Here is a 20691-nt window from a genome sequence, read left to right as displayed (position 1 = left end):
ATGTATCTGTAGGGATGTGCCACAATTTCCCTTAAGGCTTTCGTTTCGACCAGAAATCACAACTACAAATCATCGGGAATGCAAAAATTATTAAATATAATTAAAAGACGAGAGTTCTAAGGCCACAGACATACGTGGGGGTTGCTGGGGAGTGCCAGAGGCAAATTCCAAGTGGATTATATTCACTTTTCATGAGGGATTGATACCTCCAATGATGGACACTTGATAGACTTCAAACTGCAAAGAGTCTCTCAGCCAAACGACTCCTTAAAGGCATCTTCGAGACGAGCTTTTGCTGGCTGCTCATTAGGCCCATTAGTAGACCTTCCAGATCTCCCAGTAGTTGGTAATTTGAAGGGAAATTGAATTAAATTCAAAGAAAACTGATCCATCCGGTGGTTTTCTCCGCTTTTCACTTTTCTGCCTGGCATATTTAAGCCAATTTCATAAACATTTCTGTGCCATTAAAGGCTGCATAAATCGTTGATTAATTATAGATTAGCTCTGAGGCAATTAGTGGCATTTGTGGCCTGCACTGGGGCCTGCACTTCCCTCTCCTCTCTCCCTGCATTTGGCCATCAATTTTATTAGCCATTAACTAAATGAAAATGGTATTGGTGGGCGGCTTGGGGGCTGGCAGGATGGACTTTAATGGGCTCTTCCGCGTAGATTATTAAATAAATTGCATATTTATTTTATCATCAAATGTTTCTAATTTACAAATTGAACAAATCGCATCGACATTCGAGCTGTATCTTTATGGATTTATCGATTTATCGATTTATGGGGTTATAGATGGATATCCTATCCTTTCTTCATGAATTACTAACACTAACACACCTCTCTCGTATTCGTATTCGTATTCGTAATTTTCGAATTAATTATTCTCTAACATCGCGTCATGCGGCAGCGCCTCTCGGTCGGTTGCGCGTATAAAAAAAAGCAAAAAAAAAGACATATTTTATGGTAGTTTTTGGATAGCTTTAAACCTAAATTAAGGCATAAATTGGAGCCCGAATTGGGGCCCGAAAAGCAAAAAAAAAAATAATGTGTAATAATATGATTATATTTTGGTATTCTTTATAGATATTATCGATGCGATTCGATTGTCGATTGTCGACTGAAACCCCTTTGAGCATTTGATTCGTTTTACATTTTGTCGTCGAGGCTGTCGTACAGCTCCGCGTCCGTGGGGGGCCTCTCCTGGCGCCCCTCCTGGGGCTCCTTGCTGGGATCGTACACCTCGAACTCCTCGAACTCGATTTCGTCGTACTTGCGGCGCTCGTAGATGCTCCTGTCGTTCGCCACGTAGTGCCGCACCACCGTCTTGTCCACAATCGAGGCGGCGCTGCTGCTGGCATTGCTCAGCCGTCGCTCGGGGGCAACACTGGGCAACGGACCTGCCACCTGCTGCTGTATCTGCTGGTGTATCTCCACTGGCACAATGATTTGTGGTCTGCCACTGCCACTGCCACTGCCACTGCCATTGACTGCTGCTGCTGCTGCTGTTTGTTGTTTGCTGACAACTTTTGACACTGCCACATCCTCGTTTTGTGGCAGCCGCTGATTGCCTTCGGGGGCGGAGCAGGCCCTTGCCTGGGGCGTCGGCTGCTTGGCCAATGTATAGGCCAAATCCACATTTTTATTGCGGCAAACTTTGCTGGCACTCGAGGCACTGCCACGTGCCACATCGAGGCGTATGTTCATGGCCTGCGACTCGTATGTGGGATGAGATATCTCTGTGGCCTCTGCCGCTGCCGCTGCCGCTGCCGCGTGGCTGCCTCCATTGGAGCTTTCATTTCTGTGCACCGCCTGGACGTTGATGTGATTATTTACCGTCACTTGGAGGCGTCTCGGCGGGGCGGCTGCCTCCGTTATCTGGCTGTTGATGGTCACCGGGTCCGTGGCTGTGGCCTCGAAGTGATGGACCATCTTGCGCACCACTTCGCTGTCGGCGGCGCCCCCGTTGACCTCCGTGTCGGCGCCAGCGAGCTCCAGGCGACTGCTGCAGCTGTTCGACTTGACCAGCTTGAATTTGATGCCTGCCAAAGAGGGGGAGAGGGAGCACAAGTGTATCTTTCTCTCTGTCTCGGAGATCTGGGAGTATCTGTGGGCCTCACCCTGGTAGGAGTCCTGTGACTGCAGCTGCTGCTCCTCGAGGCTTTGCTTCGTCTGCAATCGGTGCTCGCATCTCTCGCTGGGCAGACACACGTTGCATGCCTCGATCTGGCGTATGCGAGAGCGTGTGCCGCCATTCGTCTGCTGGGCGGCGGCCTGTGGCGGCGACATCTTCGATGCGGGGCCGCCATCCAGGACCCGGCCGCCGTAATAAGTGACTGTGGAGCCGCACTCCCGTATCTTGGCCAGAATGTCCTGCAAAAGGCAACACGGAGATTAATGCTGGCACCCAGCTCAAGGACATCAAAAGGGTGCCACACACGCACAAAAAAAGTCGGGCCGCACCCAAAAAAGACAGAGGGGGGTAGGGGATGGGGCGCTACTTACGTTGCTGACATAATAGTTCTCGCACATGTCCTGCTCGTGGGCCTGCTCCTCGTCCTCGTCGTCGTCCTCCTCCTCCTCCTCCTCGTAGTGGCCCTCCTCCTGCTCATCCTCTGCGTTGTGGCCCAAATTTTGTTCGTAAATCTGACGATAGAGCGAGTCGCTGGTGGCCGAGGCCCCGCCCATGCACCAGGTGCGTCGCGAGGCAAACTTCGCCCGGGCCTTGGCGTTCGCCGCATTGCTGTTGTGGCGCCGGACCACGTCCTGGACGTGCACATCCTTGCAGGCCATCACGGGCGACGACTCCTGCGGATGGCAGTCGCCGCAGGGGGAGCTCAGGTCGCCGCTGGAGATGCCGCTCGAGAGACTGCCGGTGTCCCAGTGGCCCAGCTTGGAGTGCTTCTGCTGCTGCTGCTGCTGCTGCTGCTGCTGCTGCTCCTCCTCCGCCAGCAGATCCATGCCCTTGGGCTGCTCCACGCCCGACGAGGAGGAGTCGCCTCCAAAGCTCGTGTCTATCGTCAGATATCGGTACGACGACCCCTGGGCGGCCCGCCTGGCGGCTTTGGGACTCAGTTGACAGGCGGAGCCTCCGAACTTCTGCTGCGACTGCACGAGGAGGCCCTGCCCCGGCGACGGCATCACGTTCTGCTCGAAGAAGCGTCGCACATTCCGCACGGTGTCCGGATCGGGCAGCTCGTCCTCGTACAGCTCTCGATTGACCCTCACGGGCTGGTAGAAGAAGTGCCGCTTGGCCGCGGCGCCTCCCCCGCCGCCCCCGCCCCCCATCTGCCGCTGGCGGAGGGTGGTGCGTCGCGGCTGCGACCCCGAGGCATGGATCACGCGCGGCGGCTTGGGGGGCCCCGCGGCAGCCACCCGCGGCGCGGGGCCGCCGCCCACCTGCAGGGGCCGCTCGATCTTCGTCCGCACGGGCTCCACGATCACCACGTTGTTGTTGCTGAGCAGCTCCTGGAAGGAGTAGTCCTGCAGGTACTGGATGAGCCCGTCGAACTGGGCCTCCTTCTTGTTGCGCGTCGAGTGGTGCAGGATGTTGCTGCGGATCAGCTGCTGCGACTTGAGCACCTTGTAGCGGATGTGATCGAACTGGGCCTCGTCCTGGTCGTCCTCGTCGGCATCCGGATCGGGGGCGGCACTCACAATGGTCGCCTTCTGGGCGCCCTCGCCCAGTTCCACGATCTCAATGGAGGGCGGCGGCATCATGCTGCAGAAATCGTTGCTGTGCGGCTGCGGCGGCTGCTGTTGCTGTTGCAAGGCTGTGGTCTTGCCACCCAACTGAAAGTGGAGACCCGTGCGGCCCTCCGCCTCCTGTGGCGGCTGCTCCCCCTTGTCCGTGTCTGTGGCCGGCGTTTCTGGTTCATTGCCCGCCAGCTTCTGCCAATAGCAGCGCACGGCATCCACTTTTTGGAGGTATTCCGTGGCCACTGCCGCACCTGCCGCGCCGCCCGCCCCACTGACGGTGGAGGCTATGCTTCTGGCACTGCTGCGGCGCCTCAGGCTGCCTTCGGCGGCGGCGCCTCCGTCCACAACGTGCAGGATCTGTGGTCGCGACATTTTGCCCCGGCCAAAGGTCGACTCGCCGTGGCTGTGGCCTGCGGCCAGCACTTTGATGGGCCTCGCCTTGTAGATGGGCGCCCCGCCGCTGTGCAGGATGCGGCGCTCCGGGGGCTTGCCACACGACGAGCTCTGGGAGCGGCGTACGGTGCGGGGTCGCTGCAGTGAAGAATGCTCCTCGTGAATGGCTTCCTTTTCGATGATATTGTTCTGGGCGTCGGTGACGATGATGTGGAACAGGGTCTCCCCTTCCCCTTCCGCTTCCCCTTCCGTTTCCTGTTCCGCCTCCTCCTGTGGCTGCTGCTGCCGGCGCTGCTCCTGTCTTCCGTCGGGGTCCTTGCGTTCACGGATTTCCTGGGCACGACGCTCGATTAGTTTGCTAAAGTTTGCCACTTCGATGACAGGCGCCTCCTTGGGTTGTTCCACTTGTGCAATGGACACTGGCTCTGGCTCTGGCTCTGGCTCTGGCTCGGCCTCGGCCTGGGGCTCCTCCTCCTGCTGCTCCTCTTCTGTCAATGGAGGGGGAGGTGGGGGCAATGGTGGCTCCTCCTCCTCCTCGGGCTCCTGCTGCCTTTGTGGCTCTTCTGCTGCAAGGATTTCCTTTGTTATCTTTGGCTTTTCCTGTCTTTGGGCTTCCTTCTCCCCTCCTCCTGCCGCTGCTGCTGCTTCCCTCTCCCTTTCGCGCTCCCTCTCCTGGTGCTCCTTCTGCCTGGCCTTCTGGTGGGCCCTGCCGAAGCGTCTGATGGAGTCGTAGGTCTCTGCGCGGGTCACCACCTGCGCCCCCCGCTTCGAGTCCTTCCGCTGCTGCTGGCGCTGCTGATTGTAGGAGGATCTCAGCTCCTTGTCGATGCTCTCGCACACCTTGAGGCTCACGCCGATGTTGACATCGGGCAGGCTGTGGTACTGGTTCTCCTGCAGATTGGACACCACCACAAAGGAGTCGGTGGCCGGCTGCTGCTGCTGCTGCTTCACTTGTGCCTCCTCCTGCTTGAGCTTCCTCTTCTCGACGACTGCCAGGATCTTGGGCTTGTTCTGCGGCGTGTGCTCCACCTTCAGGACCTGCGTGAAGATCTGTGCCTCGACCTTGGCGGTGGTAAGCAGCGGCTGCTGCTGCTGCTGCTCCTCTGTGGCTCCGCCCTTCTTGTGGTGCTTCGCCTGCGGCTCGTACACCGTGTCCTCGATGGAGATGTGCAGCAGGCTGCGCGTCTCCAGCTCCCCGCTCTCGCCGCAGCTGGTGAAGGTGCGCTGCTCGAAGGACTCGCAGGACTCGCCGATCAGAGTGCAGTCGGAGCTGTCCTCCGACGACAGATACACCGAGTCGTAGGCAATCAGGTGCTCCCCGTGGCCCCGCTTCAAGGTGCTGTCGCTGTCGCTGGCCGGGATCTCCCCAGAGGTGGGGGTGAGGCGGCTCTCCTCCGTGGCGTTGTCGCCTCCCTCCTGGTCTTCGTCCGCCTCCTGGTCGCTGCAGCTCTCCTCGAATCGCGTGGTCCTCGCCGTGGTCGTGAGGCTGATGATCTCGTAGGTCTCCTCCACTCCGTTGGCTCCCACTGCCACTCCCACTCCGCCTGCCTGCTGCTGGTAGATCTCCTCGATGTGCGTGAGGTCGTACTCCTGCTCGGAGAGCGAGGGGCTGTCCGTCTGGTCGTCGGAGTTGCTGGTCGTTGTCTCCGGGAAGACGCTGCTCTGGCTGTGCTCCGGACAGGACTCGCCGCCCGTGTCCTGCTGCAAGTGCCGCTGCAGGTGGCACTGATGGTGGTGATGGTTCCGCTGCTGCTGCTGCCTGCGGGACTGGTAGATGCGCGGCCGCTCCTTCAGCAGATTCACTGCCGCCTGTTCCAAGGCCTCGAACTCCAAGGATGAAGGCCCCTGCTGCTGCTGCTGCTGCTGCTCGAGATGGTTCTGATGCAACGAATTCTTGAAGTAATCCGAGTTGAGGCTCTCCAAGTCGCTCTTGTCGTTGTGCCACGGATGCAGCTGCTCGCTGAGACCCAACGCCAAGGCGTCCAAGCGTTTCAGATTATCGTAGTACAAATCAAAGTCACGCGATTCCCCTCTTCCCCGGGGATGTGCCTGCTGTTGCTGCTGCTGTTGCTGTTGCTGATGCGAATCACAAGTGCCGCTGTTGTTGCTGCTTCTGTGACTTTGAGTGTCATCCGCCGGTGGCGTCTCCAGTGGCTGCTCAATCGTGGAGGAGGTCGTCTGCTGCTGCTGCTGCTGCTTGGCGTTCAATCTGTGGGTGGGAATCGAAATGATGATGCCATTGTCAAGAGTAAATCGTAAACTAAAGGGCCTCCAATCTGCCGCACTTGACGGCCTTGTTGGCTCCACAAATCGCATGCCCCGCCCCGTAGCACGCACTCCACCAGTCAGTCAGTCAGTCATGTGACTCAGATTGTTGGTTCAATCAATCAATCAATGGATGGTGACAAATCAAACAAACAGCCACCGAATGGATGAATTCTCATGCCGCAGCGGAAAAAGGAAAACAGCCACTGCTGATGGAGTGATTGATGAAGTTTGACAGGAAAAAGCACACGGGATTACATATGTATGTGCTGGATGCTTGATTAGGGACTTCAGGTCCATCTCTGGCAGCTCTTTTGATTGCGGTTTCAACCAAAAGTCGAAAGTTTGATGGAATACAGATCCAAACAGAAGTTGGAACTGCTTGATTGGGCACAAAAAAGGATAACAGGAGTATGAGAGACCCTTAATGCCAAGGAATATCCAAAGAAAGGTTCCCGAACAAGTGGCAAAGGGCTCTCCCATGTCCGTTCAAGGATTGCAACGAGCTTCGATGGTTTTCCAGGCGTTCGTTCAATGACTGGAATCACAGCAAAAGGGGAAGCTGTGCTTCGCCCATCAGTCAACATCTCGAGTGGCGAAAAATGAGCTTCCATTAGCCAATATCCGTGTCATACTTTGCCATCCGACTGCAGCGGACATGGACATGCCCCCGATGGAGTCAGCTCGGTTACAGCTGCACGTTGCTGTGGCAGTGGCAGTGCCTGATAGTGGGATGCGGCGAAAGTTTACCCAGCCACTTGATGCGACGATTTGCGGCAAATTAAATAAAAAGCGAGGGCCAGCGAAAGCTGCAACTGGCAGCAGACACATTGACTCGGGATGGCAGCAGGAAGGAAGGAAGCTTCTTCCTCTATTCCATGCCGCATGCCGCATGCCCCATGCCGCATGCCTCAAGCCCCGGCTGTCGTTGCCAGGATAACGTGTGTGTCTGTGGCTTTGTGTGTGTGTGTGTGTGTGTGCTCTAATGGCATGACGAGTGGCACGAGGGCTAAAAGCTTTTCCATCTCGCTGCCATGCAGCGCCTGGAGGCAGGCTGGCAGGCGGGACGCGGGAGGCGGTAGGCGTGGCAGGCATCTGCCCAAGCAATTGACAAACAAAAAAAGTTTGCAATTTTAATTAAACAAGCAACCAATGTAGAGAGAGAGAGAGAGAGAGAGAGAGTTTTGGCACTATGTTATGCAACACGCGCCATTGACACTGCCACTGCGTGGACTTTAAACATTCTCGATCGCTCGATGGACTTTGCAGCTGTCACAAATCAGGGCTTAGGCCACAAGCCGCAGCGGCAGCGGCAGCCACAGCAACAGCATCCGACGGCTGTGGTACGGGAGTGCAACAATAATGACCCAGCGAATGAAATGCTGACCCTGACCAGATGACAAAACCCATAAAACCAACACAAAACACAAAACACAAACAGCAAACAGCAAACAGCAGCAAACCAACCGCAACAATTACGCTGCCGGCGGCTGTCGGGTGGCGCGCGGGACGTGGCACGTACTGCGATTTGAAGCCGTTAATTTGCGCCGTGTGTCGCGCGGAGAGTTACGGGCGGAGATACCTGTTGCACTTGCGGTGAGCGTAGCTCGGCGACTGACATCGGCGGATCTAGCAGACTAGCGCAAGCCAGTGGTCTACGGGGCGTATGCGTGACGGGCACCAGACAGCATGAGAAGGTGTTTTGGCTGGCGGCTGACGGCTGGCTAAAACTGATGTCTCTATTCGATAAAACTAGTTTGGGGTAATAGAATTTCACTGCCTTGGCCTGAGAAAACCAGATTTAACTCAATTAAAAGACGTTTATGGGGGCGGGCGGTGAGTGTTACAGCCAGCACTAGACAACAAAACTAGGATTTTCTATACGGAAGGTATATCTTACTTTTTTTTATTTTTCTGTAATTTAAAGCAATATTATGTAAAAAATCCTCCAATTTAATTGAAATTCCTAAACAAAAATCTATCATTTACAATTCAATAAAAACTGTAAAACGGGTACAAACTCCACACTAGAGCCCTGCGTGAATGACCCGCCGAATATACCCTCGCTGCTGCTCGGTACTCAATTCCTTCGAAGCCTAAAGCCCGTGTCTCTCTCTCTCTTTTGCCTTCTCCTTTCGCGCTTCATTTGATTTGCTGCTAAAGCGAACGAGAGAGCAATACAAAAGCGTCGCATCTGCCTAGGAAAAATATTGTGCTTGTGTGGCTGTGCGAGGGGGGGTTCGTTCTCGCATGCAAACGAAGAGATAAGCCGATCAGCCCGACAGCCGAAAGCCCGAAAGCTCGAAAGCCGAAATCCGAAACCCATGTAAATTGCAATACAAACAATTTTGCCTCTCTTCCCCCCTCCACCCATACAAGCAGCCGGCAGCAAGAACATTTCTTATCTTGTATTTCTGCATTTCCTTTTGTGCTCGTCTCAATTGCTGTGCAGCCCAGTGTATGGGTGACTCACTTACCTCGGCGATTCACGGAAAAATCCACGATTAACGAGCCGCGCACGCGGTATTAGCTGCGATCTCCGCCTGCTGCTGTTTGCCGAACCAATTTGCAGGTCACTAAATGTCTCCTCACGGATCACCGCCAAGCTGCGCGATCGCCTCAGGCTGCACGATTCGCTGCCCAATAGATCGAAGAGTGTAGCGGCGGCAGTGGCTGTGGCTGTGGCAGTGGCTGTCGCTGTGGCACTGGCTGTTGTGCCACCGTTTACTGTACTGCTGGTGGCTGGTGGTTCTCCTACTGCCGCTGCTGCTGCTGCTGCTGCTGGAGTTGCCTCAAAGTTGTCGTTGATGGGAAGCACTGGGGAAGCAAGATAATACAATATTGTATTAATTGATTGAATTACAAGCGATATGCTCGAATGGATGCCAAGGCTGGCACTCACCCGCGTAGCTGTCGCCGTGGTCTAGCGGAGCTTCCGCATCGAATCGCCAGTAGAACTCGGCGATGTCCAAGGCGTTCTCCTCCCGCTCGAGCTGCGTGTAGTCCAAGGAGCGGGCGTTCCTCAGCTGTCCGCTGCCTGGTCCGCCTCCTCCTGCGCCTGCCCCGCCAAGGCCCACGCGGCACTGCGTCCAGTGGGGCTGGGCGTGCGGATGATGCGAGTGGTGGGCGTGATGGGCGTGGTGGGCGTGCTGCAGGTGGTGCGGATGCGAGTGGTGGCCGTGTGGGTGGTGCTGCGTGTGGCGACCTATGCCATTGCCAGCTGCTTCATGGCAGCTGGTGGCCAAATCGAGATGCGACACGGATTTGTGCGTGTGCCGCCAGCCAGCGGCAGCAGCCCGCAGTCCCTGCGGACACCTCGGGTCGTGGGCGTTGCTGGTGCTGCTGCTGCTCTTGTGGTAGTGGCTGTGGTGCTGCTGGTGCTGGTGGCCCCCGTTCGTGTCCTCCAGACGCACCCGATCCACGTAGTTGTGCTGGTAGCTGTAGCTCTCCTTGCCCCTGCCACAGACACAGAATGGACGCCAAAGGTTAATTGATTTTATGGAAATTATCAGACATTTTCATGGGCCATTGCCACCTGTCGCGGAAATTGAATTAAGCCCCCCAAACGGTGCGAGTGATTCAATGGCCAATAAACAATAAACGTATTTCCCCTCCGTTCGGCAAAAGCCAACACAAGCCAAATGCAATCATTCATTCCATTCAATTCGATTCCATCTCCTCCTGCCCCACACACACGCCCGCCAGTGCCCCACCTTTACGATTCTCCGCTAGAACAGAAAGTTTCGCCATGAAAGCATTTAAGCCAAAGGACTATTTGCTCTTTGAAGGATTGGAGGGAAAATTGCTTAGCCACCAGTCGGCAGCCAGGAGTCAGGAGTCAGGCATCCCATTCCGAGAGCAGCGCGAAATGAAGCGTGAGATCTGCGCCACCTGCCGCACCGCACGTGGCGTAGTTGTTGTGGGCGGATGCCATTTGCAAAGTGGAATACGTCTGCCATGGATTCCCAGATTAATGGCCAGAATTATGGCCGTGGCTCTGGCTCTGGCTCTGGCTCTGGCCGTGTTGTGGCTGGGTTTTTCAATTGCTTGTAGCTTTAACTGATTGGCGTTTGGGGGGGTCCAGGGGGCTGCTGGCAACTCGATGATTCGGTGAAAAGTGCAACCCAAATCGTGAACCACATTTGAGTGGGAAAAACTTCCATTTCGGGTCCAAAATGTATCTCTCAGATGATAATCTATCCCCAGGATTTTCTCTCTTTCTCCTCTCCCCCCTGCCCTACTCTTTGGCCTCTCCTCCGCTCTATAATCTCTCTGCATAATGTGAGCCACAGCAAGTGAACTTTTCGTGAGCCAAATCTCCATGAATATTGGAACTTTGCAGTGGCCTTGCCACCGATTGTTGCCATGCTAATTGTCAGTGCCTCCTGCCTCCTGCCTTCTGGTCGACCTCCTGGCATAGGCGGCGCCACTTCAGAGCACACATTTTACCGGATGGCTGCATATTGCAGGGGCATGGGGCACGGGGCACGGGGCACGGGCCACCAAGCAGGGGACCCAGCATTTGCCATTACAATTGCAAATGCTGCCAACTAATGTTTAACTATGCGGCGATCCATTGGATGCCATTGGGGCGCCATTCTGGCGGCTGCCGGATGGCTGCTGCCCCCAGCTCCCTCCTGCGCCCTCTGGCTACCGTTGATATTCCTGGCTCCAGCCAGCTCCAGCACATCCTGCCGTGCTGTGAGTGTGTGGCGGGGCGGCCTTGTCCTGAAACAAATGCCACTCTCGCTCCACATCTCAGAGCCGGCGCCTGGCCCCCACTTTATGGGAGGAGCATAAAAACTAAGGAGCCAGAGAGTACTCTTACTCTGCTCGCAAGCTCTGGCCTCATTTCTGGCCTCGGGCTTTCGGGCTTGCATAGGTACTCGACGAGGAGTACTATTATTTATTTTCTATTTCTATTGCTCTCTCCATTTTGGGGGCACTGTGGGGTTAATGTGTCTGCTGCCGCTGCTCTGCTTGCCCGTGTTTGTTTGTGCAACATTCTGTCGGGTGTTGCGGCATACCCTGCTTTCTGTTTCAATTAAAAGCCCATTGGGCGGGATGTCACCACACTGTGTGGCATGCCGCCCGATAATTCGTTGCGTGTTTAGTTTTTCCAGCCAATAAAATCGGACACTTTTATGATTACGATTGTTTTCGCTGATGAAATGTGAAATGCTTTTCCGGTACCCAAGGATTCGGGCCTCGGTTCCTGCCACATACATATGTATGTATGTGTGTGTGTGTATGTATGGGGCATACACTTGCTAATTACTTTTTACGAGTACCACCACGAAATGCCATAAACATTCATTGTGTCGGCATTATTTCTCTCTTGTTTCTCACTTTTTTTCTCCTTTTTCTCGCTTTTTTTTTTTAAACTGCAACACAAAATTGCGAAAAATTGCGTTTCTGCTTTCATGTCACGTGCTGGCCTTTTGTTTCATTTGAAAACTTAATTTTATTGTGACACGCGCCGCATTTATTTCTCGACAGCAGCAGCATCTGCTCTGCCGCGAGGCCATGCCACAAAAAAAAGCCGCACAAAAGCGATTTGCGTGCGATTTTCCTGTGATTAGCAGGCGACTTTAATCGCGCAAAAAAACGATAAACGAAAAAAAAAACCAAATATTTATTGCTTCGGACGCTTCAGGCGTTAAATAAATAATCTGAGAAACCAGAAAACAAAGCTAATTAAAGTGCCACAAATTATTTAGCATAAAACCAGCAAACAGAAAAAAAAAACCAATGCAAAAAGAAATAAATACAATTTAAAGGCCTTTAAAATATTTAAGTAAATTATTCAAACAAGAGAAAATAAATAGAAACTAAAAATCAGCATATTCGTGCTAAAATGGAAATGGAAATGGAAAATGCGAAAAACACTCGCATGACGGACTCAAATTAATTAACACAGATATCTATTGGATGTAGTACGAGGAGTACGAGAAAAACCAACAACAGAAAGCGCGATTTACATGGCCAACAACAACAACCACAGCGGCCCCGGCGCCCACGAATGAACAAACAACAACAACAGGCACGGCTGCAGCAGCAAATACAAAAAAAGTAATATACATACATATATAAAAAAAAAAACATTTGCAGAAAATCCAACAAACGAAGCGTAAATCTCCTGCCCTGCCCCCTCTCGACCTCAGAAAAAGGCAGCAGCTAATAAAATCCATGAATAAAATCATTTTCAATTGGCATTTTCACACAGGCAGCAGACAATACAGCAGCACAAACGAATGTACATATTTTTGGAATTGTGAAAAATAGAATTAATATTAAATAAAAGAACGAACCCACCGTGCACCGCGCAACGCAGCGCATCGCAACGCAACCGGAATAATCAGAGCGTATTGTCAGAGACACAGATCCAATGACTAGACATCTATAGATATGGATACCCGAACTGCATTACCAAATTTGTGAGGCACGAGGCCCCAGGGTGCCGCCGCTGCAGATACCCTGTCAACAGCCTCTAAGCAGGGCATATGTATATTCTTTCGTTTCTGCCTTTCTGCTGAGAGGAAGAAAAATACCCCACAAGCACTATAGGGTTAAAGGGAAGGCAGCATCCGAAGAAAGTCCAATGTCCAATCGAAAGAGCGAGCGCCGTCGGCTGCGGTTTGAATGGCAAGAGAACGGGAGAGGCAAAATCATGCGATCGCTCAAAAATGCGTCACACAGAAGCTCACACTCCAGGCTGAGGAGAGAGAGAGAGAGGCAAACGAGCAAAGTGTAGGAAAAGGCATACAGGAAAGACATCCGATTCATGCTGGGCAAACTTCTAATCGGAACAAAAATACCCTCTTGAAAGGGTATGAAAAACCTGTCGAAATCCAGATACGGGGCCCAAAGCGATGAGAAGAAAATAATGATGACAACAATAATGAGGATGGGCATGACGATGGGGCGATGACGATGGGGCGATGACGGTGGCGGTGGCGAACGACCGGCGACATTTCAAATGACATTTTCGGCTAAATTGCTGGCTGCTGCCGCAACATCATGGCTGCTGCTGCAGGCCAATGGAAGTACAGAAGAAGCAATGAAGAAGGGAGGGAGAGGGAGAGGAGAGTAGGAGAATAACGGAATAGACTGCGTTACTGACGGGCGAAATAAATGCTAAATCAATTTGCTGTCGCTGGCGCTGGCGCTGCCGCTGCTGCCGTTTCTGCTGCTGCGGTCGCCCACAAATTGCATTTGCAGCCTTTTGCACGCGATCTGCTTCGCGCGGTTCCGACGTGGAGAGACACTGCTGCAGGCAGGGACATCAATTATGTGAAAAGTTGGCTGCAGGAGCAGCCAGAGGACAGAAGAGAGCGGGAAGCGTCCGTTGTCAATGAGCGGACAAATAAGTTTCGCAGTTTGTCGCAGGATACTCAATCATCGGAAAGTGGAGAAACGAAAACACGATTATGGTCCCTGTTTTGAGGGTAATAGGTTTTGAGGTGCATATTTGCCCGGATTCTGTCGGGGTGGGATCATTAGCCCACCGATAGGTAATGGCCACCATCAGAGAGAAGCCTTGGCAGGATTTCTGCACACTCCCCGTTGCACTCCAATTAATTGATGGTTTGAAGCCCAGCCTGAATGGCAAATGGAATGTATTCCGAAATGTTTAATTCATGTAAATTAATGAGCCATTCAATGCGCCTCATTGATTCCTTAAGGCTCTCCTAATGCAAACGATGATGTTTCCAGATATTCGAAAATATTTACAGTACAGACACACACACACACACACACACGCACGCACACGCACACACAATGACCGATTGATGTTTCTGTTGTTTGTCTGTGGTTTTGTGGCCCACATCTTCATTGCGGCTTCAGCGGCGGCGGCGGCGTCTTGGCCAAGTGCAAATACATACGGCCCTCCCCTCCCTTCCCCCCCCCCCCCCCCCACCCCCCAGCTCCCACTTGGATGAATGCTTTCTATTGATGGGCGGGGCGCCGCGGCCGCCTTTTGCACAGTTTGTTGATTTTTGTGGTTAATGCAAAATGTGTTTATTGTCCATGAAATGGCCAAAGCGTCATGCCAAAAAAAAACACAACACAAAAAAATATGTGGAAAACACGCGCGAAATTTCTATGCTGCACACACTTTTCTCTCTCTCTCTTTCGCACTTCTCGCGCTCTCTCTCTCTCTCTCTCTCTGCCACTGTTCTCAGCTCGGCTTTTCTCTACGGTTTTCCCTTCTCTCACTTTTTCGCTATTATTTTCTCCTCGCACCCGCTTCGGCTTTGATTTCCTCTGGTTGTTGCCGCTTTTACGTCTCGCCGTTGACTGAAAATCCAAAAATGTTGAGCGCAAGCGCCGCTGACGCAGACTCTGAGGCAAGTGGCGGCTGCGCAGCGGCAGCGGCAGCAGCACCTCTGTCAACGCTGACGTCGCTGGCATTTGTTTATTATTTTGTTAACCTTTTTCAGTGGCAAGTGGCAGAGCCCTCCAGCCCCACTCCACTGTGCACCCTTTTTTTGCTCTTTTTTGTGTTTATTGTTCGCTTGCTACAAACAAAAGAGTGATTTTACGAGCAACTCTCGAGTTACAAAGTTTTTGTTGTTGTTTTTTTATGGTATACCCTTTAGGAGAGGCGACGGGGGGTATTGGGGTTTTTTCGGAGCAGGAGATAAATACTTACAAAAAGCCTCTAAAAAGATATATTTTTTGTGCAAATATTATGAATATTTTTTCTATTATTTCCCTGGGCGCTCGTTTTGCTCGTGCGTCAACCCCAGGCTCACTCGCTCGATCTTTTCGATCTTTTGTATGGAAAACGATGTAGATTCTGAAGATACATCTTCCAAATCATAATTCAATCGAATGGAATCACTTTTAAAGGGTTATAGGGTATCAAACCGTCGGCCCCCCACTTTGGGGCCGCCTTTCGTGTGCTTATGGCCTCGCGCTGTTAATGAAAATTTCATGTTTAATCGTTATCGCAAAGTGAAAAGTAATTTGGAGCTCAATTAAACAAAAGCCAGTGGCAGAAACTCGGCTCATTATTGGGCGATTGGGTCGTCGTGCCACAGCTGGTGGCAGCTTGAAAATTGCAATTGCCGCACCATCAAAAGTGAATTTGTAATCCGCACGGGGGAGGCAACCCTTTCGTCTGCGAGTGGATGATGCCTTTTGAATGACAAATGACTTGGGAGCCAAGCTGTTGGGGCACGCAAAAAAAAGAAGGAGAGAGAGAGGGTGAGAGGGAGAGAGGGAGAGAGGGAGAGATTTGTTTGCTTGCTAACCGAAAATAAAAACAAACAGTGGGAAACATACAATTTTCTTCAAGTTGAAGCCCACTCGAATTTTCACTCTTGAAGATGTTGCCCCCCCACCCACCCCTCGCCCTCCCTCGTGGCCCCTCTGGGTACGCCATGTGGCAACGTGCTCGTGAATAATGCAAAACGAAAAAGTTCCCAATGGGCAATGGGTCGGCTTTTGTGTGTTGTTTGGGCTTTGAACTCGGATGAACTATGGGGCGATGGGGCGATGGAGCCCATGGGTACACTCTCTCGTACACTCGTTGAACCTTTGACGTACACTCGCACTTTCGCAGTGCCTGCCGCTGCTCTTGTCAGGTGTTTCATCATCGGAGAGCCGCACTCCGCCTTGCTGGAGCGCCGGAAATGCGTTTACTCACGCTCTCTCTCTCTCTCTCTCCCTCTCTCTGCCGCTCTTTGCCGGAAGTGAGCGGCTTGCACCACTCAGTGGCTTATTGTCGCCACACGGTGGGGCAGTGAAGCGCAGAAGAGCCGTCAAATTTGATGCAAATGCCACCGCGTGGCTGGCTCCGTGCCACTGCCACCGCCACTGTTTTTGGCCACCTAAAAATGACTTTTTAATGCTGTTGTGACGTGTGTGTGGGGCGACGACAGCCAACGGTTGGGAAATGACCTGTCCAGAGCGGGCCTGGCTCTGCTTTTCCCCACTGCTTTTCCCCACTGCTTTTCCCCACTGCTTTTCCCCACTGCTTTCGTTTTCCCATTTTGACTGGTTTTTTGAATTGGTTGCCAGGCACGCATGGAGCTCTGCCACTGGTTATGGCCTTTGCTTTGGATTTGGCTTTTGATTGGAGCTTAGGGGGTGAATGGGCTTCCTGTTTTGTCGCCTTTTGTTTTTTTTTTTTGTTCGGTCTCTCTGTGGGTCTCCCTCTCGCCCTCTCGCTCGCTCTCTGTGGAAGGCTAGTGCCCAGCCACCGTGAAACCAATGAAATAATTTTTGCTCTTTCAGCCCCTTTTCAGAGCCGCACCGCACCGCTCCGCACCGCACAAAAGAGTTGTGTTTTTATGAAATACGATTTTGGCAGAACTCCGTTTCAGCTTTTTGGTTTTTGGTGCAAAATAAGTCAACTGTGACGACAGATTCTTTTAAAAGAGTTCTTTGGGGTGGGGGGGGAAATGCTGGAAAAGCTGGAAAAGCTTTACGAAATAAAAGTTTTAATTGTGGAATTCCATGGGGAATATCTTTTATCTTTGATTGGCATTACGCCATGATTTGGTTATAGTTTTCCCCGGTTTTTCCCTCTGGCTTTCAAGTCTCGCCCTTCATTTGGTGTTGCCCCAATTTATATCCAAGTTTGGGGGCAGCATCACGTCCTGCATAAATTGATATGAACTGCTCTTTGGGGCTGCCGCCCCCCAGATGATCATTGGGATTGAAGAGAGCTGGCATGTACTTGAGCTATGACCTGCAGGTCGCCCTCGCGTCCCTCCTCCAATGGCGCCATCAACTTGAATCCTCCAGCGGAATATTGTACTGCTAGACGTGTGGGGGGCACAGTCCGGGGGCAACAGCAACTGCCCCACAATGCAATGCCTTTTGGCCAATTTGGAAGCAGAATACTCCCTGGCCGTGGCTATTGGCCGTGGCCGTGGCCGTTGGCCAAAAAGGAATGAAAGGCAATGTCTAATGCAGTTGCAACGTGCGCTGCAAGCGATTGACAGACCGTGCCCCTCCGTGTTGAATATTTATAGAGCGCTGCACAGCCAGTGATTTGTTGCCCATTGATTTATCCTCCGTTTTGGCCTCCTTCTCTCTCTCTCTCTTTGGGAGATGGCAGAGCAAAGCAGAGGCAGAGGCAGAGGCAGAGGCAGAGCAAATATCTTCAAAGTGCATATTGAAAATGCAACGAAATGGAAATAAGAGTTCCTTTAAATTAAAACAAATCTTGCACAAATGCCCGCTCGTCGTTTCATTTTTTCTCGCTTTCTCCGCTTTGCTCCGCTTTCCTCGCTTTTTTATTTCTCTTGGGCTTGAATCGTTCTCGAAAGTTGGGCAAATCATGGCCGCATGACACAACAAGCGCTCTTGAGCGACGGGGATACCCTTTCCCAGTTGCTGTCACGTTGTGGGAGGCGGGGGGGGGCGGCACTGGGCGCCTCCTCTGAGACATGAGGCACGTTCTGGACGAGCAGAGATGTAATGGCTGTTCGCTGTGTGTCCTCCTCGACTGCAGAAGTTCCACTCGGGGGTTCCTTGATACCCTCTAGCACCCCCAGAGCCATGGGGTGTATCTTTTCTAAAGAATATCGTATGTTATTTCTTGTGGTTTCCACATTTTTGAAGCTATGGGGCTCTGCTTTGGCATGATTAAATACAATGATAATATCCCCCTTAAAACCCAAAATCATAACAATCGGTTAATAATGGCAGCCAGGAGACCCTTTGGACAACAACTAAATCCCTCTTTGGTAACCATTTGAGTTCTTTTCGACTGTTTTCCCCATTACAGGGTACCCCTTTGGTCTATGGGGTCTCTGGGGTCTCTGGGGGGGAAGTTCTTGCCTGCTTTGCTGTGTATTTTTCTGCCGCTTTAAAGTTGCCAAAGTCGAGAAGTGCAATAAAGCGTCCTAAGCCAAAAGCATTGCCAGCAACAAAGTGCAGAGAATAAGAGGGTGAGAGAGGGAGAGGGGGAGGGAGAGGAGGCTTTAAGAATGGAGGTGGAAAGAGAAGCCAGAATAGAGCCAGAACAAGCGGAGGAGAATAAAGTTCTAAGCAGCAAATAAATAAAACATATGCCTTCCATCCACCCTGCCCCCCTGGACCCCATCCCCCCCGCCCCCGTCAAAGTCACTTTTTCCCTGTCTCTCTGTTAAAGAAAACTTAGTGCATTGTTTTTGTGTTGCTGTTGTTTTTTGCCTTTGCATTTTTCCAGAGGGGCCAAGAGAAGAAATTGCAAACTTGTTTACGCTGTTTTGACACATAAACTAGAATGCATGCATAAATTTATGTACTGCACTGTACTGGCCGTGTCCGTGTCCGTAGCCATTTTTACGAATAAAATATTGCGTACTCCAGAGAGTCTCCAGGACGGAGATCAGGCCAAATATTGTTAGCCGCAAGGATATGAAAATATATGGAAATACTCGGATGTATTTTCCTGTATGCGTACTCGGAAAATACAAACAATTCGATGGAGTACGTGTGTGTGGGGCTCGGTAGAGGGGGGGTTAATGGATCGCATACGGTGGTGGGGTGTGGGGGGTGGTAGGGGCGTCTCTGCTTCCCCAAATAAATGCAAATAGTTGCAAACGTGTGTTTACTTAAACGTCAGTCAGTCGATGGATAGACAGGCGGATGAATGGATGCATGTGTGCCCGCGGGAAGGTGGGGCGGGGGGGTTACTACTCTTGCAAATTGCTTTGGGCCAAGGGCTGGGGTCTGTCAGTCTGTGCATTACGAAAATCTGACTTGGAAGATAATCAGACAGGTTATCAGAGAGTGAGGGGGAGGGGGAGAGCCTGTAGAGGCAACAACAGCAACAGACTTGACATCGAGACAACCCAGAATATTATCCGCCTCGCCGGACAGACATTGGCATCCTCCCAGTGAAAGCCTGAGAGAAGAAAGCCCCAGCCAGCCAGGTATGGGTAGACAATGAGTTGTTAAGGAGTAGCCGGGTCTCAAGCGATATTCTCGCTCGTTACGCCATGACGCCTCACCCGCCCCTCCACCCATAGGCTGGCTGGCTGGCTGGCTGGCAATTTTGTGTTGCCTGCTTTCAGGCGGCTGTCGCTCGTTCGCTCGTTTCGCGGAAATTGTCTCAGGTTCTGCTTTATTTTGCCCCCCACTTTTGCTGTCATTCGCAGACACACACACACATTTGCCGACAATTTGTAGCCCCTCACTCATTCGGTTCTCGTTTCGCTTCATTTGAGCCCCGATCCGGGTCCTGGGGCCCGGGGGCCTGTCTCTCGTTTCGCGTTTCCTTCTTTAGCCTCTCTTTTAACACTCATTGTGCAATTTAGTGTGAAATATTTATTATGCTCGTGCAGTCGTCATAAACCGCAGCGGAAGGATGGCAGCGGATGGCAGCGAAACGAAAGAGGGAATGCAATTATTTTGTACTTATTTTTGTGTGCCACAAAAGTTGTGGCACATTCTAATTGGTAAATTGTTGCCGGTCCTATCTCGCTCTCCAGCTCTCTGGCTTTCTGGGGGGTTTTTTTTGTATGCCTTGGAATTAAATTCCGAAATATATGCGCAAAAGTTGTCGGCTGTCGATTATCCCTGGTACTTGGCAGCTCCTGTTGTTGGCTTTATATATATATTTTTTGGGGGTTTTTTATTTGGGCATGGGCATGGCCCGAATGGGCTTCAAACTTTTTTAATGAACATCGAAATATTCGTTAAAAAGTTTGCAGCCCGAAAGTATGCAATGCCGCTCGATGGCACTCTGCAGTGGCATCAAATTTCGCCCGCAGCCCAAAAGTATGCAATGCAATTCGAATTAAGCCCAGAATTAAGCCCTTTATGTGTCGTAAAAACATTTTGCTAACGATCTATTTCCTCGATTTGATCTCTCTTTTTTTACTCCATTTACAGGTAAGTTGCGAGGCGAAAAGCGGCTAAAACGAGGCGAAAGAGAGAGAAGTACAACAAGCCTTACACGTCACACGCATACCACTACACCCACACACCTATAGACATGAATCAGTCATCCTCCACCCCATGGCCAGGCCCTTTATTTCTATATGTATGCGCGTGTGTGTGTCTGTGTGTGTGTGTGTGTGTAGACATTCAATAAAAATTCACAGCTACAACGTTTGATACGTGACCAAATGCCATCACCATCCACAATCCACCATCATCATCGCCGGCCATGAAGAACGGAGAGTGGTGGACGGATGGCTGGATATGCCACGCCTCCTGCCCCTCTGTGCCCCTCTTTGTGTATGTTATGCATAAATCGATTGGTGTTTGTGTTTGTGCCGCCCAGTGGCCGAAAAAATTGTCATCGAATCGCTGTTGTATCTCGTGGAACATCTTTATGTATCATTTCCCTCCCCCGCCCCCCTCTGGCTCGACTTGCTAACGGTC

The 20691-nt window shown here is 51.9% G+C and overlaps 2 protein-coding genes across 4 annotated transcripts in view; one reads left to right on the top strand and one right to left on the bottom strand.

Annotated features, from left to right (window-relative positions):
* Positions 1–20691, top strand: part of LOC108151697 (calcium uniporter protein, mitochondrial) — a 42534-nt gene that overhangs the window by 11326 nt on the left and 10517 nt on the right. The gene's annotated exons all lie outside the window — the stretch shown is intronic.
* LOC108151696 (protein javelin) lies at positions 665–7475 on the bottom strand. Its single transcript, XM_017280449.2, has 3 exons — positions 2506–7475; positions 2121–2373; positions 665–2042 (listed from the first exon to the last, which is right to left on the bottom strand). The coding sequence occupies exons 1-3, from the start codon at positions 6406–6408 to the stop codon at positions 1150–1152; spliced, it is 5049 nt and encodes a 1682-aa protein (XP_017135938.1). The 5' UTR covers positions 6409–7475; the 3' UTR covers positions 665–1149.

This window comes from Drosophila miranda, chromosome XR (genome assembly GCF_003369915.1).
Source record: "Drosophila miranda strain MSH22 chromosome XR, D.miranda_PacBio2.1, whole genome shotgun sequence".
Lineage (NCBI taxonomy): Eukaryota > Metazoa > Arthropoda > Insecta > Diptera > Drosophilidae > Drosophila > Drosophila miranda.
This window is presented reverse-complemented; position numbering and strand designations above follow the sequence as displayed.

What these genes read in the sequence shown, in the direction of transcription:
- LOC108151696 (XM_017280449.2), bottom strand. Translation starts at nt 6,408, where the DNA reads ATGCGATTTGTGGAGCCAACAAGGCCGTCAAGTGCGGCAGATTGGAGG. An exon ending in AGAACTATTATGTCAGCAAC is followed by an intron (nt 2,374 to 2,505) that starts GTAAGTAGCGCC and finishes TGCCTTTTGCAG; the next exon opens with GACATTCTGGCCAAGATACG. An exon ending in GTCACAGGACTCCTACCAGG is followed by an intron (nt 2,043 to 2,120) that starts GTGAGGCCCACA and finishes CCTCTTTGGCAG; the next exon opens with GCATCAAATTCAAGCTGGTC.